This window comes from Pungitius pungitius, chromosome 18 (genome assembly GCF_949316345.1).
Source record: "Pungitius pungitius chromosome 18, fPunPun2.1, whole genome shotgun sequence".
Taxonomy (NCBI): Eukaryota; Metazoa; Chordata; class Actinopteri; order Perciformes; family Gasterosteidae; genus Pungitius; species Pungitius pungitius.
Window position 1 is genome coordinate 14,455,027 of NC_084917.1, and position 24,528 is coordinate 14,479,554.

The 24,528-nt window shown below is 46.4% G+C and overlaps 4 protein-coding genes across 11 annotated transcripts in view; 2 read left to right on the top strand and 2 right to left on the bottom strand.

The window, feature by feature from the left end:
• Positions 1-253, bottom strand: part of LOC119226261 (WD repeat-containing protein 7) — a 67,785-nt gene extending 67,532 nt beyond the window's left edge. For 4 of the 5 annotated variants that reach the window (XM_037483974.2, XM_037483975.2, XM_037483972.2 and 1 more), the window contains exon 1: positions 21-253. The gene's annotated coding sequence lies outside the window, so the exon portion shown is untranslated. The remainder of the gene's footprint in view (positions 1-20) is intronic. The other variant, XM_037483969.2, reaches the window with a different exon arrangement.
• Positions 254-906: 653 nt separating this feature from the next.
• taf1c (TATA-box binding protein associated factor, RNA polymerase I subunit C) lies at positions 907-8,110 on the top strand. Of its 4 annotated transcripts, none has more exons than XM_037484055.2 (15): positions 907-1,326; positions 1,995-2,106; positions 2,377-2,426; positions 2,677-2,766; positions 3,191-3,246; positions 3,330-3,580; positions 3,663-3,794; positions 3,877-3,994; positions 4,211-4,282; positions 4,370-4,505; positions 4,729-4,857; positions 5,270-5,468; positions 5,558-5,695; positions 5,959-7,307; positions 7,464-8,110. In XM_037484055.2, the coding sequence occupies exons 1-15, from the start codon at positions 1,210-1,212 to the stop codon at positions 7,692-7,694; spliced, it is 3,180 nt and encodes a 1,059-aa protein (XP_037339952.2). In that variant the 5' UTR covers positions 907-1,209; the 3' UTR covers positions 7,695-8,110. The 4 variants fall into 4 exon arrangements, with proteins under 4 accessions (XP_037339952.2, XP_037339953.2, XP_037339955.2 ...); XM_037484056.2 differs by having other exon boundaries at positions 2,000-2,106; XM_037484058.2 differs by having other exon boundaries at positions 907-1,291; positions 2,661-2,766.
• Positions 8,111-8,191: 81 nt separating this feature from the next.
• Positions 8,192-14,067, bottom strand: ccng2 (cyclin G2). The gene is made up of 8 exons (XM_037484060.2): positions 13,928-14,067; positions 12,685-12,846; positions 12,344-12,481; positions 11,885-12,135; positions 11,432-11,510; positions 11,212-11,310; positions 10,318-10,517; positions 8,192-9,246 (listed from the first exon to the last, which is right to left on the bottom strand). The coding sequence occupies exons 2-8, from the start codon at positions 12,787-12,789 to the stop codon at positions 9,123-9,125; spliced, it is 996 nt and encodes a 331-aa protein (XP_037339957.1). The 5' UTR covers positions 12,790-12,846; positions 13,928-14,067; the 3' UTR covers positions 8,192-9,122.
• A 640-nt stretch (positions 14,068-14,707) lies between these two features.
• Positions 14,708-24,525, top strand: ccni (cyclin I). Its single transcript, XM_037484059.2, has 10 exons — positions 14,708-14,938; positions 15,881-16,037; positions 18,519-18,653; positions 19,548-19,622; positions 19,705-19,845; positions 21,050-21,178; positions 21,297-21,398; positions 21,751-21,916; positions 22,112-22,320; positions 23,308-24,525. Exons 2-10 carry the CDS (start codon positions 15,924-15,926, stop codon positions 23,482-23,484), a joined length of 1,248 nt encoding a protein of 415 aa, XP_037339956.2. The 5' UTR covers positions 14,708-14,938; positions 15,881-15,923; the 3' UTR covers positions 23,485-24,525.
• The last annotated feature ends 3 nt before the right edge of the window (positions 24,526-24,528 follow it).

Genomic DNA, 24,528 nt, shown 5'->3' on the forward strand with positions numbered 1-24,528 from the left:
GGTGCTGAAGCTAAATGTACCTGCAATGTCGCTGCTTCCGGGTTAGCGACACGATTAACGGAACCACAACACACCGTTGAAAACGGTATATACGCACCACAAAGAGTCCTACTGGGACATTTCCTTCTAATGGAAACCTCGTTGGTGAACGTCACCTCCCGTAGCAAATAAATACGGAACGTGTCCTCGGTTTCGCTATTTTTCGTCCGTTTGACCGACCAATCTGTTCGGTCAGCTGACAACTAAGAGCCACATCCGGTCACACAGTTTCAAAATAAAACCTTACCGCGTTCCCTTTCCTAGTGTAGTTCGAAAATACATTCAAGTATGGACGGCTGTTGCAATTATTTGACGGTTAAAAAAAACAATCAATACTAATCGAGACAGATATTAGTTGAGGTAATGGATCCAAAAAATAAACACAAGCGCACTAGCACCAAATCCTCCTGTTTCAGTCGCTCATTTCTACACTTATTTTTGTAGTCAAATGGTATACTCATCCTAACTGCTAAACTTGACCGTGGATATGAGAATATAAAGAAAGACAATATTATTCTCAGAAGTATAGCCATTGTTAATAATTAAATAACGGTTAATAGTAAAACAATTATTAGATTAAGAGTCTACTACATACATTTTTTAACTCTCCAAAGCGTTGGTTTTATTTTGAAGTGTTTTAAAGTATTGCTTGATACATGCATTTGGGCTTCAAAATAAAAGCTCAAGTGCGAACGTTTGGAAAATGGATTAATATTGAATTGAAATTGAAGAAGTTCGTCTAATTTTTTGTGTTTGTTTGTTGTTTTTATATATCGTATATGTCAAGTAATCCTAAATGTCTTTTTTCTTTAAATGTAACTAAGACCAACCGGAAGTTTGATCATTTCAGTTCCCAGATGCCGCCAAGCAAAGCTGACAGCTTCCGGTTGGGAGTCTGCACGTGTTCGACGATACACTGAGGATTTCGGATCTTTCCACCACAGTTTGGGTTCTTCCCGGACTATTTAGTCTGCTTCTCCTCGTACTGCTTGTCTTCCCAGGCGGTGGACGCGTGTCACGGTGATCGGGAGAGGACAAACGTCTTCACCCATGCTAGCTAAAAGAGGAGCTAGCGTTAGCCGAGCCGGAGGAGCAACGCGTTTAGAACCGAAGACCGCGTTAGAGAAAGGACCACGACACGTAACCCGGACAATGATTTAATTCCTTAAAATGGATTACCAGTTCCCACAGCAGCTTTTCCCTTCGCATTACACAGAGGGACCCCCGGACTTGGTGCTAAAACACTGCGCAGGTAACTGGGGCAGTTATGACCGAGTCCTCCCTCAGGTGGGTCAGCTGTCAGCTCTCTGCTTTGGAAATGTATCGGATTTATAATAACGCGGTTCTGTTGTGACTGCTGATATGTAAAACTGTCTCTCTATAAATGTAGATTTGTATTCCTGATTTGTGATAATGACTCACTGTAAAAAAAACATCTCAATATGTTAATTATGAACTGCGTCGTATAAAATAATGAACCATTATATTTTTCACACGGAGAAGAACTTGGACGACTAAGTGAGGTATATTAGTATAAACTGAGGTTCCGACTTAAAAAACAAAAACTAATAAACGTTTCCTTTGCCTATCACCACGTGCTTTATCAATGAACGGTGTTCCGTTCTATAATAGTCTGGCATCGGGTAAGGAATGGGACAGGAAGTGGCAGGAGAAAAGCCAATTTCTGAAATACCTTTTTAATGAATTATTAATAGATCTTATACAACCAAGCACTCTGCCACCAGTTGAAAACAATACCCTCTAGAATTATAAACAAAGCAGTGTTTCCTCTAGGGTTACTTCGGGGAAAGGGGGGGTGTAATAGTCAGCCAAAGCCGATCGGTCCGAGCGGGGGTAATGGTCAGGCAACCGGGTCCGGGGGGGGGGTGCTTTTACAATTGTAGGGGAAACGGTGCAAATAGATCAGAAGGTTTAAGGTGTGTTTGTGCTTCCAGGGCAGCTCGGGTCCCCCCTCCAGCTGGACGTTTACAGCCAGACATCAGGCCAAAGGGGAGACATGGCGTCTCACAGAGCCGATACCAGTTCCCCTCCTGTCCCCGAAAAGCTGTGAGTTCTTAACAGTCTTTTTTTTTGCCTTACTGTGGGTTGTTCAGGTCTTGAGACAGCCTTCCCTGCCCCCCCCCCCCCTTCAGTTCAGACCTGGGGTGCTGAAGGAGGTCTGAGACTATTTCATATCGGATATGTGTTGTTCTTAAGTAGTGATGATAAACTGGATTACAGCAGACAATGCAGAAGGTCAAAACGCTGAGGTTGAAAAAAATCCCCTTTGCCGTTTTCTGTATTGATCAAGTTTTGTTTTTTAACTTTCTTTTGCAGGTTTTCTTTTGCCTTTGGAGCCTCCAAATCCACTGAACTTCACAGAACATGTAAGTACACCATTTATCTGACCATGGTGATATGCACTAATATACATTAATTTTGCTCTCGTACTATTTATTTAAATGGAATTTCTGGGGGGGGAGCAAAGGGAAATTGACCTGCACAATTCAGCCAATGACCAATACATTTAATAATGATTCATCCTAAGACATCAGATTCATATTTGACATAATTTCATCATTGTTTTGCATTTTTCTTTTTTGTATTTTGATGCTATAAAGAGGATTTTGTATTTAGATGAAGAACTTCTACTTGGACCACTGCCAAGATGCCTTCGGGTTCATGGGGGAAATGCTGAGCGAGAATCTCATCCAACCACCACAAAAGGTGTGACTCAACAGAGTTCTTTCAAGTATTAGCCTGTTTAAGTCCTCCAGAAATAATGATTGTCAGGGCCCTGCTTGCTCTCTGATTTTATAAAATATGAAGAGATAATAGGTCTATAATAATCAAGTGCACACCATCTGTTGGCATATCCATCTAGCCAGCTGCTCTTCCCCTGAATATGTAATGACTTGCATTAAAATCCCTTTCCATTAAAGAAGAACCGCTTCTCTCAATCATCACATATCACCATTATTATTGTCCCTTTATATTGTTTGGCGCTTCTTCGCCGGCTGCTATTTTACCAACTGGCCATCAGTCACTGGTACATTACTACCCATCTATTTTTGAATGTGAATCTGCTCTGAGCAGGTGGCCGTGGTTGTCAGAATGTGCAAGTGAGGGTTTTGTCTTTTTCTTCCTGCAGAGATACACCAGGAAGTCGGTCTACGGTGTGAGAAGCGCCCTCGACATGATGAAAATGTGAGCAGAACTCAATTTATTAACATCTGGAGTTGTCGGATGGTGGTTTGTTAAACTTTTCTCCGTTGTCTTTTTTTGTCCAGGGGTCCGCGCTCGTCCTGCTCCAAGTCCCTGGCGGCATTTGGCGCCCTGCTGTATGACGTGGTGCCCGCCGTGCCCACCGAGCTGCTGGGCTCTCTGCTGCACGAGGAGCTGATGGAGCAAAGGGACAGCGCGCTGTTCTCCGAGGGGGCCACAGGTGGCGCCCTGGCCTTCGTTCCATTCCCTCAGGGCGGCAGCGAGCCCCAGAGTGGCTGCCTCCTCTACCCCGGAAACCCGGGCCTGGACCGCCTCAGTATCCTGGAGATCAGACCGAATACGGTGCTCTTACTGCTTCGCCTTTCTGCCTCCTCTGGTTCTTAACGTGAGCTACTCAGACTTCCACAGAGTGGAGCTGCAGCACAGCAGGGGGGGTTCCTCCTGTGTGGACGTCAGCAGCAGTGACCCATTCAGCTTCCAGCTGAAGGGCCCCGTCCGACAGATCAGCTGCGCCTCCCTGTTCAACGACTGTAAGAACAAGACCGTGCAAAGAGCCGCTGCTCCTGGCCGCAAGGGGGAAGTCTCAACCTGTGCGCTTGGTTTTGCCGCCAGGTTGCGTCGCTGTGCGCTCTGATCACCTGTGTGGAGTCTGGAGGTTCAGTAAACAGGACGCGCCTCGCCTCCTGCAGGTAGTCAACACCAGAGAGGTCGCGACCTGTGTCAGCGTCAGGTAAGTGATCAGCAGAGGGGGAGTAGACTAAGGAAAAGGTGCTCAGTGTTCCTTTATCACTGGAAAAAGAGGGGTGCCTCCCCTTTCGCCCAAGAAAGTCTGGAATAATATTTAAAAAAAAGATAGCGTACAGGCGTGTCCGCCTGTCATCTGGTCTGTTTGCCCACAAGGTTTAAACCCAGGGGAAACCCTGGTGCTAACGCAATGTCCTGTCAGTCCGCACATCTTAGGTGAAGTCCTGGTGGCGAGTGAGAGCGGGGCGGTGGACCTCTGGCACGTAGGCAAAGGGTGAGTAGGGCGATCACTGGTTCTTCACACAGCTACGGCCATTCTCGGTTCCATATGAAAGTGACAGAGGACTTAATTTCCAATCAGAATGCAGAGGGTCCGGCACGAAGACAGTAACTTGTACTTCAACGCCAAGTCGTTGTGGCGATGGGGCGAGTTCTCTGCCCACCCGAGAGTGATGGTGTATGCGGACAGGACGGGAGTGGAGCTCACAGACATCCGGGTGAGAGACGGGGTTTTCTCAATGTGTGTCTGTATTTTTACCCAAAGGAAATGAATTTGAGCGTCACATTTTTACGACCATCTATAACCTTATTTATTATTTCTAAGCCATAAACAGTGAACAAAGGAACCAGTTCAGGAAGCTCTATTTAACCGATGGGCAATGTTGCTTTCACTCCATTTATTCTGCTCTGACCCGTCCCCTTCCTTGTGTTCCCCTCCAGGAGAGTCCCGTCTCAAGTCACACCCTGTTTCGTATCAGCAACACCTCAGAGTGTCGCAGCGGGGAGAGGCTTGTACTGTCTACTTACCTGGGAGACGTCCACACCTTCCAGCACCTCGTCACTACTCAGGTAACCCCGATCATTTTTTATATATATACATAGCCTAATTTAATTGAAGGAAGACTGGACGCGTTCTCTCGGATTGCTCATGCCGGGACAGTGGCTGTGTGGCCAAAGCCCCCTCCCTTGAGCATCTACGATTCAAACCCACAGGGCTTTTATATTCCTACTAGAGATACTTAAGTCTCCAAAGACTCTTTCTCCTGGATTTGAGGAACTGTATCCCCCTGTAATGGTAGGACAAACACTGTCCTCTGTTCACCTTCGAGGCATTTGAGAGAAGCCCTTAAACAGGGTATGGTGCCGTTAGCATCGTTGATATGTCGGGGCTCTGCTCTTAAGTTCACAGGCTAATGATGGAGAACTTGTAAATGTTGAACCTGATGGTCATTGTTAGCATCTCTCTCTCTCTTTCTCCCAGTGTTCAGCCTACATCATAGACGAGCGATTCCCCTGCATTGCCATGCTCAAGTGGGATCATATGATGAAGTCCCCACCCATGTTTTGTCATGTAGTTTGTGATTCTGCCTCCTCTGGCTCAGCAGTGGGTGGGGCTGGGGCTACCAAGGTGCTACTGGGCTCCCAAAAATCTCAGGAAATCACACTGCTGCAGTTTTTGGGTTAGTCTACTCGACAAGTTGGTGTTAAGTGTCTATGACGTTTCAGTGTGCTGTTCTCTTTGTAACCGTGTGTGTGTGTGTGTGTTCAGGAGGCAGAGCGAAGGCCACCTCCAGTCGAGGTCCTCCTCGTGCGCTTCTCAGACCCAAAGACAGTCTGCAACACCTTCCTGTCCAGATCCCTCACCGCCTGGACCTAACTACAAGCAGGTTGTCTGCACCTGCTGCAGGTACGGATAGACAACCAGTTAGAAAAATAGCTTTTTACTTCCTGTTTACACCTACATTTTAGTATGCATCATATCATTTCTATATGATTCTTGTAACTCCTGTGCATAAGATTTCATCCCTTTTTCAGGCTAAAGCAGCATTTTTCAGAGTTTAAAGACATTTAAAGTTCACCACTATGGCCCTTTTTTTTGTTGAAATAAGTCAGATCCTTTTTGTAGATCATGTATGGTGTGACTGATTTTTTATTTATTTATTTTTTTAGGTCTGACTTGTATTCCAATGAGAGCGGCAAGAGAGGGCGGTGGGGATGAGTGCATCTGTATCCTCCAGCTGACGGAGGCAGGGGACATCTTCTACCATAACCTGGAGTCAGAGCTGACGGAGGCCGCTCCACCTCCTGCAGCAGAAGACGCTCAAACAGCAGCCCCAACTTCAGGGGCGGCGGCAGTCCACCAGCGGCCTATGCTGGTCGTATCGGAGACGTTGAGCGACAAGAACGTGATTGGACCAACCCAGGGCCCGTCAGGGGCCAAAACACTGGAGGAGGAGCAAGATGTGCACTCTGACTCCTCCCAGGACTCGGAGCCCCGACACAGGGGTCGCTTCAATGCTTACTTTGGTCTGAAGGTCATGGTCAACAGTGACCCCGAGCTGGATCGAGGTATTGAGGTACCGGATCGCAGAGATGACACTGAGGAGACCGGCAGGGTGGAGAACACTGGCGGGGTGGAGAACACCGGTGACGGGGTCTCTGTCAGCTTGGGTGCCGCAGAGTGTCGGCCTCCGCCAAAGCTCAGCAACGAGGCTCTCGTCGTGTGGAAACATTGGCTCCAGAAGTTGGTGCAGAGGAATCGCAAGAAGGGGCCCGCCCGTTGGCGCTGTCAGCAGCACCAGGCAGTCCCAACCGAGGCCCTCCTCCCATCGGGCAGTGTGGCGAGGGATCCCACTGAAGGGGCCCGAGTGCAGAGCCTGAGGGGCGACCTGAGAGCGTGCATGGCCAAGCGAGCCCTGCTGCTCCACGCTGCAGTCTCCGCCCCCCTGGAGGCTCCGCCCATGGTGGCAGTACCCGGCGCTGTGGAAACAGAAGCCTGGCTGGACAATATCAGCCAGCGTTTGACTGTGTCCTGGCAGGGCGAGGATGCGTGGCTGGCATGGTGGAGGGAGCATCTGGGTCTGAACCGGGAGGACAAGGTGAAGGCCCTGAAGAGAAAGAGGAGGTGGGAGAAGGACTTGAGGAGAGCTGCGGGCCGGCGCATGGATCTGTCCGGGAGCTTCACCTCCTCAGTCAGCTACCAGTCAGAGCTGAGCGACTTCTCTGACACGTCGGGCTGGTCCTCCGTCTTGAGCCAGGGGACGTGGTCAGAGAACCAGGAGAGACTGTCCCAGGCAGACAGCTCTCTGGAGGACAGGACTCCCAGAGCCACCACACCCACCACACCGCCCGCCACACAAACTTGCACGCCAGTTGCCGTGCCGACAACCACGCCAGGTGACCAGCAGACTACCAGTAACGCCCTGTCCCAGACGCCAAGACGGGATTCCACACCATCCAATCAGAGGAGACCGAAGCGTCCAGCAGACGACTACCTCCACGTTCTGTTTGCTCCACAGGTGAGAGGGAGGTGTTGAGCTAACGGCCTCGACCGATGTAGAGCTACTGCTGAGTTCCAGCTGTGCTCATTACTGGTCCTTTGTGGTTCTGGTGACAAGGGTTGAGCTCTACAGGTTGTGGTGTGTTAAATAAATGACTCCCCGCTGTGTTTCTAGGATGAGGCCCCGCAGCACGATGGTTATTTCCAGGGAGGGGAGAGCGCCACGCACCAATCGGCACCACCACCGCCGCGCAGGGCCCAGTCCTCCGCCCTGGGCAACCTCTGGCTGCACCTGTCACAGGACGCCACCCACTCTCAGCCTCAGACCCTCTCCCAGAGTTCAAGGGGGCGCCCGGGCTCGTCACAGACGTCGCAGCCAAAGAAGAAGTCTCGGATGGGATTTTGATCGGAACTCACTCTTCCTGTGACGTGGATTAAACAGTGTTCCTGCAGACTGGATCTAACGGGGCAAGAAGACTGCAGACCAGTTTGGTAGGACTGAATGAAAGTTCTGTGTGTGTGTGCGCGATATAATGAGGCTTTCACTGGTTAATGCGGTGACTCCCTCAGAGATGAACACTGCTGTCTTATTCTCAGCTGAAGGGTCAATAGATGACTAGAGGACGTTGATCTCTGGATGGCAGAAGAGTTAAAATATGAAGTTAAAAGTAGTAGGAAACTCATTTTTAAATGGATCCCTATCAAAGTATAATTTTTTTTTCCAACTTCAAACTCTTGTGGGTGTATGTTCAGTGCCCTATTGTGCAGTTCTTTCACAAAAGTCCCTCAGTTTGTTTGATGTAATAAACAAGAGCAACAATACATCTAAAAGCTTTAAAGTTCTTTCTGATTAGGAAGATGGTTTGAACAATCCTCCAAGTTGCGACTGTGATTTTAGACAAGAATATTGGTGAAATTCTATCAAATGAGCATTTGAATAGAATTACACCGACATAGCCATTTCTAGACCCTAAACCTTTGCCATACACCAACCATTTTCATATTTTGATTTAGAAGTTATGACTTGATTAATTATATTTCATGCTAACATATCCAGATCATCTAGTTGCATTTGTGTGAAGACAATGATCCCAGCAGCTTGTTAAAAAATACAATTTTTACTAAGATTGACTTTTTCAGTACAGGTGACAAATAACTTAATATCTACAAAGAACTATTAACATTTTTTTTTTTTGTACAGCATTTACAATTTTACATGTTTTTTTAGACGTTTTTTTCTTACCCACTATACACCATTCTCAGATTCAAACAGCTACATCCTAACATTTTTACTTTAAATAGAAACCAGGGTCGTACATGAACACACATCCACAAACACTCTGAACATTTCTTCATACCAAACAGCCTTTCCCTCTGAGCAAAGGCACGTCCCCCTGACTGAATACTCGGTGAAAAGTTTGACACAAACGGCAGCCCAGTGTGCCCATCTAACACTTCAAAGGGAAAAGAACACTGTGCAAATGAAGGGATGTGTTCACTCGCTGCACTTCCTGTTATGCACAAAAATGAAGGGTCACTCAATAACTTAATATCCTCAGCAGGAAAAAAAAACACCCTTTCATTAGCAGTGAAAGGAAAATCCATTTTTCATTAAATAAATACAACATTTTGGCAAACAGATCCTGGTGACTACGTGAAGTGTTTGAGGCCTGAGGTGGAGACGTTTCTGACAGGAGGATCTGTTTGTGCATACTTCCAATCTTTCCCTCCTGGAATGGGACATCACCAACACGTCTACACACAAACTACCAGCGCCACAGCTCATTAATAAATTAAAGATTCCAGGTGAAGCAGTGAGGGGGGGGTGGGGGTGTCAGACGTGGCGGTGTGGTGGACGGCGGAGGTGCAGAGGGAAGAAGGCCCCGTCTGCGTCGCTGCCCAGAGAACTGCTGAGGGACTCCTCGCCTGAGCTCATCATGTCCTCACATGAGTCCTCACTGCAGAGACACACAGGGGGAGGGTTGGGCTGTCAGTTAATTCACTCACATGATAAGCTGAGCTCAGTTTCTAATGTTGGGGTGAAAACAATAATCTGTTGCCGTGGTTACATCTCATCGCAGTGACAGATCCCGAACTTAAACCTGTATACTTCATGGAGGAAAGTGGGTAGAGGCCAGATGGTTGTAAATCATCTGTCATGATGTTACTGACAACAGAACCGTCCGGCATAAGATTCACACAAGTAACCAAAAGTTTAAAATGAAGGAAGAATGTGTTTTATGTAGATTAAAGTTAACATTGGTCATACTTTTACTATTACTAGGACTAAACCAGAAGTAAATGCTAGAGGAACTGATTTGATCCTGCTGGAGCGTGTGAACATTGATGTCACACTGGGACAGAATAAATGTGTCATCACCTGATTTCAGGTGCTGTCTGACTCTGCGTACAGGGCTGGAGGGTCAGATGTGTTTTTTATTGGATGCAAACAGCCCTATAATCCTTGATCAGTGTCTCCCTGTGCGTGGGTTTTTTCGTCTACACCAGTTACCTAAATGCCAGGTCCTCTGCTGACGTCATGGAAACGTCTCAGCAGGACATGCACACATCTCATCATGCACTGCTAGGAGATATGAGAGGCCCTGACAAGGTGTGTGTGCTCACTTACGACACATCAGAAACTTGTTGCCTCAGAAAAGTTATGACACACACATTTAATCTGTTAGTGATGTAGCAGAATGAGTCCTCCGTTTAACAAATGTCTGCTGTTCTACCAGTGTGTTCTTCTGTTGTTTTGCTGTACAAACAGCTGGTGTGTACGTGACTCACGGGGCGTGCCTAGTTCCCTTTAAATGAAAAGGCCTCGTCATCGTCTAAAGGAGTGTCTGTATCCAACGTCACATCAGCTGGGCGTGTTCGTCACACTGAAACTGAAACTGACTGGGTCAGTTATTTAAGCAACTCTGATAGTTTAGGTTTGATCTGGCAGTGGGTGTGTGTGAGGCTCTGACAGTGGTAGTGTCCTCAGGTGTGTGTGTGTGTGTGTGGGGGGGGGGGGGGGGTCTGACCTCTCGCTCTCATCCCAGCAGCCCTCTGGGATGGTGGGAAGCCCGGGGACGGTGCGGTAGCTGTGCAGGTTCTGGGCGGTCCGCCGCGACACGATCCACTGCAGCTTCCTGTGATTGGGTTTGCTGCATTCCGGCGAGGCGTAGTCGGACAGACACGGAGCTACACGTTCGCTCCACAGCAGCAGCTCGCTGTCTGTAATCTGAAACCAAAGCACATGGATAAGTTCAGGGGACGGTTCATTTGAAATAATCATGTTACTTAGCGGTACATTCCTGTAAACTGGTTTCAGGTCAGGAGGTTAAGTGTTCTTCTATTTCAAGTTAAGAGAAACCATGTTCCAGGTAACGCAGAGTGGAAACACTGGTGCACGTTTAAAAGCCTTGAGGCGTCACCACACGCAGAACCCTGAATCAATATTCACATCCACTCCCCTTTTGGACCCAGCCACAGGTAGATTAAGTTAATTGTTGTGACTGTAAGGTGTGTTTGTAACTGAGCCTAGAAATGTACAGCAGAAACCAGCTGTGGAATTTGAAACTTCCCTACTGTATTTCGGGTTTGTCGAAGACATTCATACCTGCTCACAACACATGTAGAACTATTTATAATACAGTACTGGTGGTTACTTCAATTTGGAGTGAAAGCATGAACATTTGGAGGTAAATTAAGACTATGTAGACAGCTAAACGCTAATTGGCCAAGACTTTCCGAGCCTCATTGAAAATGTTTTATTGTGAATATCCTGACGTCACCTTTTCTTTGTCCCACTCCCACTGAGAGCCACTCCGGACAGTTTCTTTCAGAAAAAGCAACAAGTGTGCAATTATGACATTAAGTTTCCACAGGAGCTGCTCTGCCGCCCTGTGGTTGATGTGTCATAAGGTGGGGTTTACCTTCAGGTGTCTCTGGATGTGCTGGGCTATCTCCAACATGTCCTCAGTCTGGACGGCTTTGATCTCCTGCCTCAGGAGAGACAGGGCTAGGACGGACGGCTGGGGGGGGGGCAAACAAAAATGGAAAGGTTTTTTTTTTGTGATTAATAAAAATAAATTACCAGAAAGCCAAGCTAGTGTAATCCTGCGTGACCTCTGACCCCTTGATGGGAATTCCTACCTTTGCTCTTGAGAAGGAGATCCGACACAGGCAGGCTTTGAGCTGAGCTTCCAGCTTTTCCAGGCTCAGGATCTCCTTCCTGTCAAGACAGTCAAGTTTAAAGGGTGTTTTCAGGTGCAAGACAAAAATAACTAATCATAAGATGTGGAGGCCCTTTACAGACCACCCAAACTAAAAACACCATTAAGAAATGTTTGAGTTTAGTCTTTAGAGACACTGAAAATGGGTCGGGGTTATGTAAGTGAGGTGTCGCCGCCAGCAGCAGCAGGAGAGCGAAGCTTATCAGTGCACTACAGTCAGATGTTGATAGCGGACTGCTGGAATCACCGATACAAGTGTTTGTGTGGAAGAACCGCCAATGCAGTCTTTGGTCTGAAGTGGGACCCAGATGTGACATGTTGTGGGGGAAAAGGCGCTTAAATAAAGCTCAAATTAAAAAGGTGGTGATCCCACCTGTCTGTGGAGTGTGACAGCGTGATCCGGTGGTACAAGTGCAGAAAGGTTAAGGCGGTGACTGCTTTGGACTTGAAGTTGAGCTTCTCTCTGACAATCTCCTCCATGCGGTAGAGGTCGGACGCGGTGAACCGGCACTGTCCAATGCGGATGAGCTCGTCGGCGGGCGCCAAGTCGCACTCCTCCTCAGTCACTTTGGCCGCCATGTGGAGGCAGCTGACGCCGATGCAGGACAGGTGCTTCGGCTGGACCTGGGAAGGGGAGGGGAGCATGGACGTCGAAAGTAATTTAACCAGCTGAATGGTTCATTATTTAGCAACTAATAAGGCAAAAATAATTGTTTTTATTGTTTTATTAATCCCCTGTGATCATTCAGTGGATGCATGATTTAAGCAAGTTAACTACCACATCAGGAGTAACAAGCCAGAGCTGGTCCTATGGGGCGGGAGCTCCTCGTACCTTGATCATGGCCAGGAATCTGTCCAGCAGGTTCACGGTCAGGACAAAGGTCTGCGTGCTGTAACGGAAGAAGCTGGTAAGACTCCACAGGTCCTCCACTATGGCGTTTCTGCCCTCTGCAGAGATCCGACTGGCATCCTGAGAAAGAAAGACGCGCTGTTAATGAACCTGTCAAAAGCAGATCATTTTTCATTTATTTGAAAGGGCATATTACCAAGTAGACCAAAATGTATTTGAACTTCCCATGTGTTTGGAAGAGGGGGAAATCCCCTCCTAAACACTGTGGGCTGGTCAAATAAATCATTTGGATCAGTGGATCGAATCCACTAAAATGTGCTCACCTCTTTAGTGGATTCGATGAGCCTCAGGCCCGTCTCTTTGGGCCGATAATGAGCCTCCTGCTCAGAATTCACGCACAGCTCCTTCATGAGCTTGTAGGCGTCCATCTCTGGGCAGGAACTGGAGGATGTGAACTATCGTTTTTTTTTACCACAGTATCTTGACTGCAAACAAAAAAAGGCAAGCGCACATGTTCAGCTCCAAAATACTGCCACGGATTAATGTCTGTGACCAGTCCTAAACAACTAATCCAGAATGGAGATAAAAGGTATTTACTACTACATTGAATGCAATGGATTCTTCTTCCATATCTCTGCTGTTGCCTTTTGTACGGAGTGACGTAACTCTGTTGACGTTTCTCCGGGCTCTCGGTGGGCCTACGTGCTCTCGGCTCTCTAGCGGGGGTCGCTGCTCAGAGCCCAGCCTGAGCTCCGGTGTCAGATTTCTGTTCCTTCGCCAATCAAAAAACAACGGCTTTTTTGTTTGTTTTTCCAACGGTTTTGTTACTAAAAACCTAAAACACACACACACAAAGCAGCGTCCTCGCAGACGGAGACCGATTTGTGTGGTTTTAGTGAATGCAGGATAACGTCTTTAAATCCTCTCCAGTCCGTGGGGGAGGGGCTGTGATACCGGGACGTTAAATCAAACCTCTCTTCGGCTCCATTAAACACAAATACACCGTGTGTTCTAGATTATAGAGCGGTATCAACGTACTTTAAGCTCTCCGGATGTGCTTGTGTGTTTTATTAGGGGGTTTAATGTTAACGTTAACGTTAGCAGCGGTAGCTAGCGGCGGTAGCTAGCAGCGGACGGAACTACCGTAGACCAACAACAAACGGGCATAGAAAACGGATTTGGCTGGAGGAAGGACATTTAAAACAGTGTTTAATATATTTTAAACTTCACTCCATAAGCGCACAAAGGATCAAACCCTCATTCGAAATGCCATTATTTATGTATACAACGTTATATTGTAATTGCTTGATGTTCTGACTGAATTGTTCAACGGTGGAAAGATTTGCTGAATAACTAAAAAAAAGACGTTAAGTTCAATAGTGATTTGCTTTTGTTTGTTAATTTATTATAAAAATAACTACGTAGTGGTTCCATTGTCGACAGTTCCTTCTTCCTTCACTTTCGAGGTAACGTTAGGTAGAAATAGCGAATCTAACGTTACGTCAGTTCACGTTGTCTGCGTAGGGGAGTATAATTTCCATAAATTGTTTCAAAGGTTTACTGTACCTGTTATTGAGAGTTAAAGCCACATATCTGTCGTCTCCCGCTGTACCGTACAATCCTTCTCGTCTTCTGTCCTTCTCCTTTCTCTTGTTCTCGCTTTTGTTGACGTTCGTAGGGTCCCGCCCACCTACCTACGGCACGCAGTGCGAACCAATCAAACCGCTTCCGTTCAATAATAGAAATCACTTCCTTTTTTATTCAACGGCATAAGTAGAGTATACACTTAAGGTTTTTATATCGTATTGACTTGGTTTCTTACATTCAATGTCAAGAAGTTTGCATTTTCGTTGATCGACAATCGAATTTACCGATAAACGCCACTGGAATTGAGATGAAGCGCATCTATAACGAGATCCGATCCCCCTTCCGACTGATGTTTCTCTTGGCCAATTAGCGAGCATCATTTTTGCGCGTTCAAATAGTCCGCTCAAACTGGATAATGTGATTGGCTCATGCGCGCTAAATACTGACTCAATCTTAGCGTTATTTTCATCTATTTTGACTGTTTTTGAACAACTTTATGATAATTGTTGGACATAACCACTGGAAAAATGTATTATATACATATACGTGTGTGCGTGTATATGTATACATCTATTTTATTGACTTTACACACTTTCTGGATATTAAAAGCTATGTCATCGAATACATCTAGAGTTACAGTAGGGTCACCATAAACTGACCATCGAGTACCAATGAAGGTATTATTGTATTAGAATGCGATAATTCCACAGAGGGTGCCGTTGTTTTGTCCCTCCCGTCAGCCTATAGGTAGGCGGAGCCGCGCTGACTCCTCTATCCCCGAGTCCCCTCCTCGGAAGTAGACGCATCAGTCTATTCCGTTCTTTTATTTTTATATTTTTTACATAACCCCTTTCCCTAACACAACCTGTTATGGAGGCCAGGATGGATGATTAAACCGAAAAACGGGTCCCCGATTTCACCCCATATTTATCCTGGATTTGAGTGGACCGGATGAAATCCATCTGTGGTGGTCTCCGCTTCGCAGGGGAGGTAAGGCGTTGGGCTCAGTCTACTTGCTGGTTCGGATTCAACCATTTCAATGTCTATATTAGCGCTCTTCGCTACAAACATGCCCAACAACGTTAACGATACTATCAGCAGAGAGCTACGTTTCTGAGGAACATATTCAACATCATGTTTATTACAATAGAATTTGGGAGTGACGTCGGGCCAGCTAGTGAGTTGCTAGCGACGCCGCAGAGACGCTAGCCCGTCGAAATTAGCTTCGTCCGGGGAGTAGTCGCATTCGCGGTGAAACTGAAGTTTCTGTTCTGAAAACACCTGTTTTCGGGGCGACGGATGGTTTACAAATAAGTGGGAACTAGAATTAGTTCCCGGAAAGGTGGGAAGTAGCCCGAATCATTGCGCCACTCTAGACTTTAGACGGGGCCTGACTCGATTAACGTCAAAGTAAACGCAACGTAGTCAAAGCGGTCGGCTTTAATGTAACGTTACTTTTGACAGCTAACTCAAAGATGGTACTCGTGGGTAACGTGGACGTGTCTACAGTTGCACATTCGATGCCCTACAAACGCAAACATGACTCCAACCTCTCCTCACAGAGGTCCTCGGTCACCTTCGCCTGCTGCGTGTGTGCCTTTAACCTGCTAACAGCCCCGGGAGCGCTTTTCTGTTACATAACGATATATTTAACATATCAGGGCTTGATACATGCTCACGAGAGACTATTGGCAATTGTCAAAACAGTAAACGGGAATGATTTTTTTTTTTTGGTACACCGAGATTTTAAGGACATGCCCGAAGTACCAACTAAAACTCTTTCCTCTAGACATTGCAAGATATTGCCCACTCCTATTTTCTTTTATGACTAATGTGCTATTGGCAGCATATTATGCTGCAGTGATGAGGGGCCACGGATAGATACTTCTTCATTTCGATGATGTGTGGCACTGTGCTTGTGTCCCCGTGCAGGTAGCTGTATCCAGTGGGGAGGTAGGCTCAACCAGGGGACAGGATGAAGTCCTTCGAACCCTGGGGACGCCAGAGGCTGGCTTTTCTTCTGGAAAAGGCAGCTTCTAGGGAAGCCCAGATGTGGAAGGTCTACCTGCCTAAGAAGACCTCCCCACAGGTGAGGGTCGACGTTTCTGGACGCCTCCATTCGAGAAGACGATCACTTTGTGCGTGTTTGTGTGTATGAAGCGATGTCACAGCCCAATGTTTCCGCCAGCTCCGCTTGATTCAGGGAACTATAGCAACAGACGGACCTTTAATAGATCACCAGCGAGGACCCGAGGAAGGCTCCTGATTCCATGGGATCAGTTATTCTGATATATATATATATATATATTTTAAAGCTCTGGTGCAAAATGCATCTATTCAAATGGTAATGGTCAATTTAATAACACTTCACATCAGGAACAAAGGGATTACAACAGTGGCATAATCTATAAATCGCACAATGTGTACTTGTTTGAGGTTGAAAAGTTAAATACATTTAGAATAAATGTATTAATAATGGAACTTGAAAGGTTAATCAGCTCATCCTTTAAAAACCTAGTACATTTTATGATTTGTTAAGATGGGAGACTCCTTTGCAGGAAGTGGTCTGTTCCCATCCCAGTGCGTCAGAGACACAGCGTTGCTGTGAAGAAGCCGTGAGTCACTGAGCACAGGGTTTTCTTTTCATAACGTGCAACACTGGACTCGTCTTGAGACACGTCCTCATATGATGTCACATACATTTGGTTTCCTCACACCCGGTTCACAGCCCCCCCCCCCCCCCCCCACACACACACACACACAGGGGACCACACAACAATTCATTTCTTCCTTTAAATTCCACTCACCTTAGTTTAACTTTATTTCTAGCTGTTTTTGATTTGTTTTTGATTATTTTTGACTTATTTCTTTTCACTATTGTTCCCTCTTTGTTCAAGACAAATTTTAGATGGGATTTTAGTGTCGCCGGCATTTTTCATTTGAACAACTATTATTAATATTATGTCACATTTGTCCATAGATTTACATTCTGAGAGGTACTTAAAATGACTGAAAACATGTCTCCTTTGGTCACACGGAGGAGGCGGGCCTTCACTTTTGGAGAGCTGGCATATTAGGATTCATATTCGAATATTCAAAGTTGGAAACTTCCAATCCATGGGAATTATGAAGAAAATAAAAGTGTATTCCCTATGGGTCCAAAATTCCTGAGATTAACTTTCCATCGAAAGTTTCCAGAAAGTTTTGGGAAATAATTTGCTTATTTGAAACCCTAGGAGGATGTTTGACAGCCTTCTTTAAATGGATCGTTAACATGAACTATAGCACAATGCAAATGTCACCAGTCAGGTTTTTGTTAGCACACTCTTGCATTATTGGTGTATGCAGGAGAAGTTAAATGTCCACCTTTGTCCTGTAATTTGTTTTGTTTTCTCGCGTCCCGACATCTGCACGTGAGTCTTGTTTTGCTTTCTGGATGTCACACAGCAGCTGATCTCTGACCGTTAATCCAGGTCTGCTGAGTCAGCGCTGCACCTCCACGTCTCTCCAACGCAACACAATCCACCTCCTGTAGTACATCGTCACTTAAAATCGCTGATCGCAGCCGCCTCCAGCCTTTGGATGCCAGTAGTCAAGGTGGGAGCACGGTGTAAAAAACCCACATGAGGAGTCGCCTCGTTCACAACATCTGTACGTCAGGTAGAGAACGCGCAATCCGATTGCTAACATCAACCAGCCAACAGCTTGTTGATCCCACCGATGACAAAACAATTATTTTCTTTGACGCCGCACTTTTTTCGGAGCAAACCCTTTTTCCTACAAAACCCCACAACAAGTTAATCAAATATGAAAGGCCGCACGCCCCCTCTGGCCCGAGAGGCCGATCAGTGTCAAGTTGCACGTGAGCTGGCTGACAGGGTAACATTTCACCTGACCTTTGAACCCTGTTGCCAGTAGACCTGAGACGTGAAGCTGTAGCGCTGACTCAGGAGACCTGGATTAAAGGTCCGATCAGCTGCTGATTCCAGTTTGCTTGAATAGCTTCACCATGAGATCAGCTGCAGATCGAAGTGCTGTGTGACATCCAGAAAGCAAAACAAGACTCACGTGCAGATGTCGGGAGGCGAGAAAACCAAACAAATTACAGGACAAAGGTGGACATTTAACAGATGCATCTGACTCCTGCATACACCAATAATGCAAGAGTGTGCTAACAAAAACCTGACATTGCACTCCCTGATCTGGTCATGAGGCAAAGTTTCATCTTTGTGAGGAAATCTCACACGTCACAGTGAGCTGAGGGTTTTTGTGCCAAACTAAATATTGAATTTGGATGTTTGCACAGACTTAATGATGACTGGATTAATCCGAAAAGAATAGTTGAACTTGCGTCTTAGTGGACGCTGGGATTGAAATGATTCTGTAAGAACAGAACATTCAGCTTCCTTATTCTGTGTCCTCAGTAAACATACATGTAATTCTGAATAAACATTGACTGTTTTCGGTTGGTTTCTAAGCAAAGGTATGCAAAGTCATAGGACGAGACAACGAAGAGCATTTTGTGCTTCGCATTACTCGTGAGGAAAACTGACGGCGCTGCGTGTTGCAGGATACAGACGTCTCCCCTGCACAGCGGGACGAGGCGGTGCGCTGGCTGACGGAGTTCCACAGCAAACTGCAGCTGTACCCAGAGACCCTGGTGGTCGCTGTGAGCATCCTGGACCGCTTCCTATCCACCATCAAGGTACGCCGAGGAGAGGGGGGGCACAGAGCACCAGCTTATCGTACGTGGGTTTCATTAACACACCAGAAGTATGAAACTTCGCAGCCAGATAGGTTTCAAGATTCGGTACCATGTGAGATGCAACTTAATGTTGTAGCCGGCTGCTATAAAGACAATTTAATAATCATTCAGTTCGGCTCTTCAGAACAATGAGTTTTATGTTGTTTACATGTACTTAGTTACTTTCCACCACTGTCTCACACCTTGCTGCAGCTAAAGTCATGTGACCTACGGGGTATGTAGGCAGCACCAAGTGTGTGTCAGTGTGACACCACACATTGTGTGTGTGTGTGTCTGCTTACAACACATCAGAAACTTGTGTGTTGCCTCAGGAATGTTGTGACACACACCGATTTACTCTTAGCTGAGTTAGTCCTCTGTTTTAAAAGTGTTTTAAAATGTCATGTCAAAGCTGACAAATGACATTACCAATGTCTGCTGTTCTGTGTGTTCTTCTGTTGTTTTGCTGTACAAACAAACAGCTGGTGTGTACGTGACTCACTTTAAATGAAAAGGCCTCGTCATCGTCTAAAGGAGTGTCTGTATCCAACGTCACATCAGCTGGACGTGTTCGTCACACTGAAACTGAAACAGACTGAGTCAGTTATTTAAGCATCTTAGACTGATAGTTTAGGTTTGATCTGAAGCCCTGAATACTAGGTCAGTCACTTACAGCAGGTACTGTTCTCTAATTTAACGTGTGGGATGTGCTCTGACAGTGATAGTGTGTGTGTGTGTGTGTGTGTGTGTGTGAGGCTCTGACAGTGGTAGTGTCCTCAGGTGTTTGGGGCAGCGAGTAGCTGTGAGTGATGAGCATGTTGTGAACTACTGACCCATGGGATGGTTTGTCTTCAGGCCCGTCCCAAGTACCTGCGCTGCATCGCCATCACCTGCTTCTTCCTGGCTGCTAAGACCTGTGAGGAGGATGAGGTGATCACAAACTCACACAATACACACAAATTAGAGTCAATACACACAGAGATCCTTATACACGTGTGTGTGTCTGTCTCAGCGTGTGCCCTCTCTCAAAGAGATGGCCACCTCCAGCGACTGTGGCTGCTCTCCGTCGGAGATCCTGAGGATGGAGAGGATCATCCTGGACAAACTGAGCTGGGATCTGCACACCGCCACAGCACTGGACTTCCTGCACATCGTACGTGTTCTGCACCCTCTCTGTGTGGGACATGGTGGGGGCTCCAAGGGGGTTGTTGTGTTTCTGAAGTGTGCTTGTCTAAGGTTCTTCTGCGTAGTACAGCTGATGCAGTGTGGAGAGTTCACTCCGTTACTGACAAAGAGCTGGTGCTGTCTACATGCTACATAAATTTATTGTACTTTCTTTCTTCATATGATAATGTGTCAATATCTTAATTCCCATGAGTTTGTAGATGAGTCTGTAGATGTTCATTTTCATCCCTTAATGTTGTCTGGCTTGGCCGGGGGAGGAGGCGCATAATTACATTCTTAATAACTTTAGGCAATGGTGCACTATACATTCATTTTTCTGAAAATAACATCCCGGTGATTCTTTTGATCATACCCGCAATATATTTTGAGGGTAACTGACATGGTCTATTCTTTTGAAGGGACATTAGTCTATTGGTTTTAATAATGATTCACAAAGCAGATTTACCACTTGATCAGGGCCCCGTTCGTTGTACGTGGTTCAACTAAGTCGACTAAATGTCCTGTTAGCCAGCTTAAATTAACCCGATGATTGAAGTCAGGCTATCTCAGTCCCTCATAGGCTGATCCAAGCTCAATCATTTCTGAATCATTTCTGTCATAGGATTTGAAAATATTGTACATCTTTTACGTCTTTCTTTCTGTCAATCCATTGCAGTCCGTCCAAACCCTAGGAGAGGGTTCCTCCTCTGTCTCTCAGACTCTGTGTTTTATCCCGATTTTCCCCATCCCCATGTTTTGTTTCATTTTTGGGGGAGTTTCTCCTATGTGAGGGTTACGGGTCACGTAGACTGTAAAGCCCTCTGAGGCAAATTTGCGATTTTTGGGCTGTATAAAATAAAAATAATTGAATGGAATAATGGGGAAATGTGGTAAGGTTATACAAAATAAAATTGATTTATAGAGGGAATGTAATGTGAGAGTGTGCCTCATGAGGGCGCCATTTGTCCAACCTGGACTGAACCCCACAAAGAACAGCCTCAATACTTTTTAATATCTCACCTTTACTGGGACCAGTACTGACATTAAGTACTGTGGGAAATGACGTTTTCTTTTTTCTACTTTTTTGTGTGTGTCATAATCAGGGCTGGAATTGTAAAACCAACGGAACATTACTCGTATTACTGTTAGAATAGAGATGTAGAACCTTATATTCTCCTCCTTTCCTCCCATAGTTCCATGCGATGGTGTTGTCGTGCCGCTCCGGGTTCTTGGACTCTGTGTCGGCCCTGAGGAGCGCTCAGCACCTCACCCTGCTCGCACAGCGCCTCTACCACTGCCTGGCCGACCACACGCTCACCCAGGTGCACACCCCCTCTCTCCACCCAGCGCCACACCGGGTCTCTGTCCCAGAACAAGGGGGACAGAGGACAGAGGGCCTACGTCAACCACTCACCAGGTTTGTCCCTTGTGCTCCTGTAGCTCAGAGGATCCATGCTGGCCTTGGCCCTGATCACCCTGGAGCTGGAGACCTGCTGCCCCGACTGGCTGGTTCTTACCATGGACCTGCTGAGGAAGGCACAGGTACAACGCTAGATGCTCGGTCATGTGACCCGAAACAAACCAGTTGCGGGTTGCTCACCCAGAGCCTCTTTAAAATGATAGAAAGCTCCTGATAAGTTCAATGTAGTTCCTCTAAGCGGCTCCACGTCCTGTTCCCTGGTTCGGATCAGTTGTGGAGTTCTTCGGTTTGACTCCGACTTGTTCTTGTTCTTCATAAAACACCTTTTAAATGTCTCGTTTTTCATACATTATTTCACAAATCACTAATGAGCTCCGATTGATATATATTTGTTATCCCCTTCTGTCTCCGTCTCTCCTCCCTCTCCTCCCCTGTGTCTCCTTCGCCCTCCCTGCTCTTCCTTCTTTGTACCAGATCGACAGCTCTGAGTTGATTCGGAGTCGAGAGCTGGTGGCTCGTAGTCTGTCCACACTGAGAGCTTCCCTGCCTCCCAACACTGTCTACATCTACCAACCCCCCCGGAGCCAGAGCACCTTGCAGCCTCCGGCCCCGAACCCCGCCCTCCCCCACTACACTCTGGGTAAGTTCCATCTCTTTACAGTCGTATGAACCTGGGGGCTGTGAGGAGTCTCATGAATGTCTTCACATTAGCTGCAAGTAGTTGCATGATGGGTAATCTAGGCGCCAGATGGACACATGTGGCTGGTTCTGGATCAGTTGACTTTTTGGTTCCATTCATCTTAAATAAGTATTTCCACCACTTTTTTCCTTTAAGGGATCATCACCTCCACCCAGGAGTATTCCAGGGACCACATCCTCGCCACCGCCACCCTTGATGGTGGGGAGGAGGGGAACCAGCAGCCCTGGAGCTCTGTCTCCACCACCTGCACCGCTAACAGCAGCATGCCAGTTCTAGTCGCTCCCCCAAAACACCTCGGCCCTCTTAAGGTCACACTGCGCTGCAAGGCCTCCACCAAGCGCAAGGTAACACTCTCACTTAGAGAACAGGAACTCTGTGATTGGCTAATGATGAGGTGGGGTGTCCTACTGCCGGTGGACCAGGAAACGGGCAGTGGTTCTTGCTTCTCAAATATAAATGTGTGCTGGTTGTCCTCGTTGTTTGAGCTGTTGTTAGAAAGATTACTGTTGAGTAGGGCTGTCAAAAATAGTGCGTTAACGGCGTTAATTAGCTGTTTGTTGTTAATTACGTCAATTTTTTTGACGCATTTCACGCATGCGTAGTGTGACAAATTATTCAGGTCAGGAAAGTGCCTCTTCCTCTAGGGAATGCACTTCATCCTATACAACACATTACTGCCGCCTGCAGGCATATGTCAGGACGTCAGGTTCATGGGGGGGTCTAGCAGATTTCTTTGCAGCGCCAGTCGTTCTAATCGCCGCGCTCGACTTCAAGGTGTAACCTTTATTATTGTTCGGTGCGCCCAGTGACGGGTGGTGCAGCAATATTTTTGTTCGGGTGGAAATCGGGAGAAAGGTCGGTCCGGGAGATTTTCGGGAGGGGCTTTGAAACATCGGGAGGGTTGACATGTCTGGTCATGTCTGGTCATCGCAGCCCTGAACCATCAGGAGCACAAACTCACAGCAGAGTGAGATAAACTGCAGAGGCTCGAGACCCTTCTAGAGCCATGCAGGGAAATCAGTCTGTAACTTATCAAATAACATTGCTTTGATTATTTTCTGGAATGAATTAAAAAATCAAATATCAATAACATGTATTTATGTAAAAAGTAATAATGATGATAATAATGATAATTATGTATCTGTGTCCTGTTATTTATCTTTAGTATGCATTTCAGAAAGAAAAAATGGTTAGGATTCAGGTGTGATTAATCCTGATTAATCCACTGAAAATTCTGATTAATTTGATTAAAATTTTTAATCATTTGACAGCCCTACTGTTGAGTAATGAAATCAGGAAAGAGTGCTGATGAAAGGTCTCTGTGTGCGTAGGTGGAGGAGATGGAGGTGGACGACTTCTACGATTGCATCAAACGCCTCTACAACGAAGACGCCGTCCACGACGGGGCAACAGGTGGAGGAGGTCTCGGCGTCTGCAGTGTCCTGTTGACCCGACAGGAAGGCAGCTCATCCCCCTGCCCGCCTCTGCAGCCAGTCGGTTCCTCCTAGAGACCAAACCGGAGCCCGTGACCCAAACCGCCTTCACGCCGACGTCCCTGTTACCGTTTGAAATGAAGCTCCATCTCTGTTAGCCATGTTTGCCGCTTGTTCCATTTAAAGTGAGCAGCGGTAACCGGTGACCTCGGCCGTGACGGGGGTTTTGGTTTTGGGGCAAACGACCCCAGCGTGACCCCGAGGCGTTCAGCTGCCCGAGGTCAGCTCCCATCGTCCCCTGCAACAGGAAATCGGAGCCCAAAAAAAGCTAAACATTCAAAAACTAAAAAAACTGCTGCTGCTATGTTATTAACTATATTTGTTGAACACAGATGCATTATAACAAAAAGGTTAAAAAAATATATAAATAGAAAAGTTACCTTAAAAAAATAGAATTGAGACCCCGCCCACTCTATCTTGTTTGTCAACTTATTTTTGTTGTTCACATCTTTAACTTTCCTTTCACATATTTATGTTTTTCCTTCTACCTCCTTCCCTGTCCTTCATCACTCTGCATGTTCTCGTCTCTTTCATAGAGAAATGTGTGACAATTCTGTGTATCGCACAGCCTTTCTTTTTAGTGAAGTGCAATTTGATTGTCAATAAGATGCTGATCTGATTCCGCCCTCCTATGACTTCCTCTGCCCCCCCCCCCCCCCCCCGGCCTGAATGAACACGTTTCGAGTGGTTTTAATGCCCCACAAATTGAAATCTTGCTTTAATCTGAGGTTCTGGCCACGTTCTAATGAAAAGCTCCCATGTATTACAACCAATAATGCTCTCACACAGAGGGAGTCAAACTGCTACTCCTTATGGAATAACACAACCTCCACCTATTTAATATTAAGCTATTAAATGAATGTTTGTTTTTTTGTCTGCGCTTCAGTAGGAGTTTCCAAAAAAACAAAATGCTCTTGTTTTTATTGAAGTTCTGTTTAATATATTTGTGTTCCTGTGAAAAGCACCGTTTCCTGCTGTGGGAGATGCTGATGGCTGCTTCGGGTCCCTGAACACACCACGGCACCAATAAATGAAAAGATAATACTATAAAAAAAACTG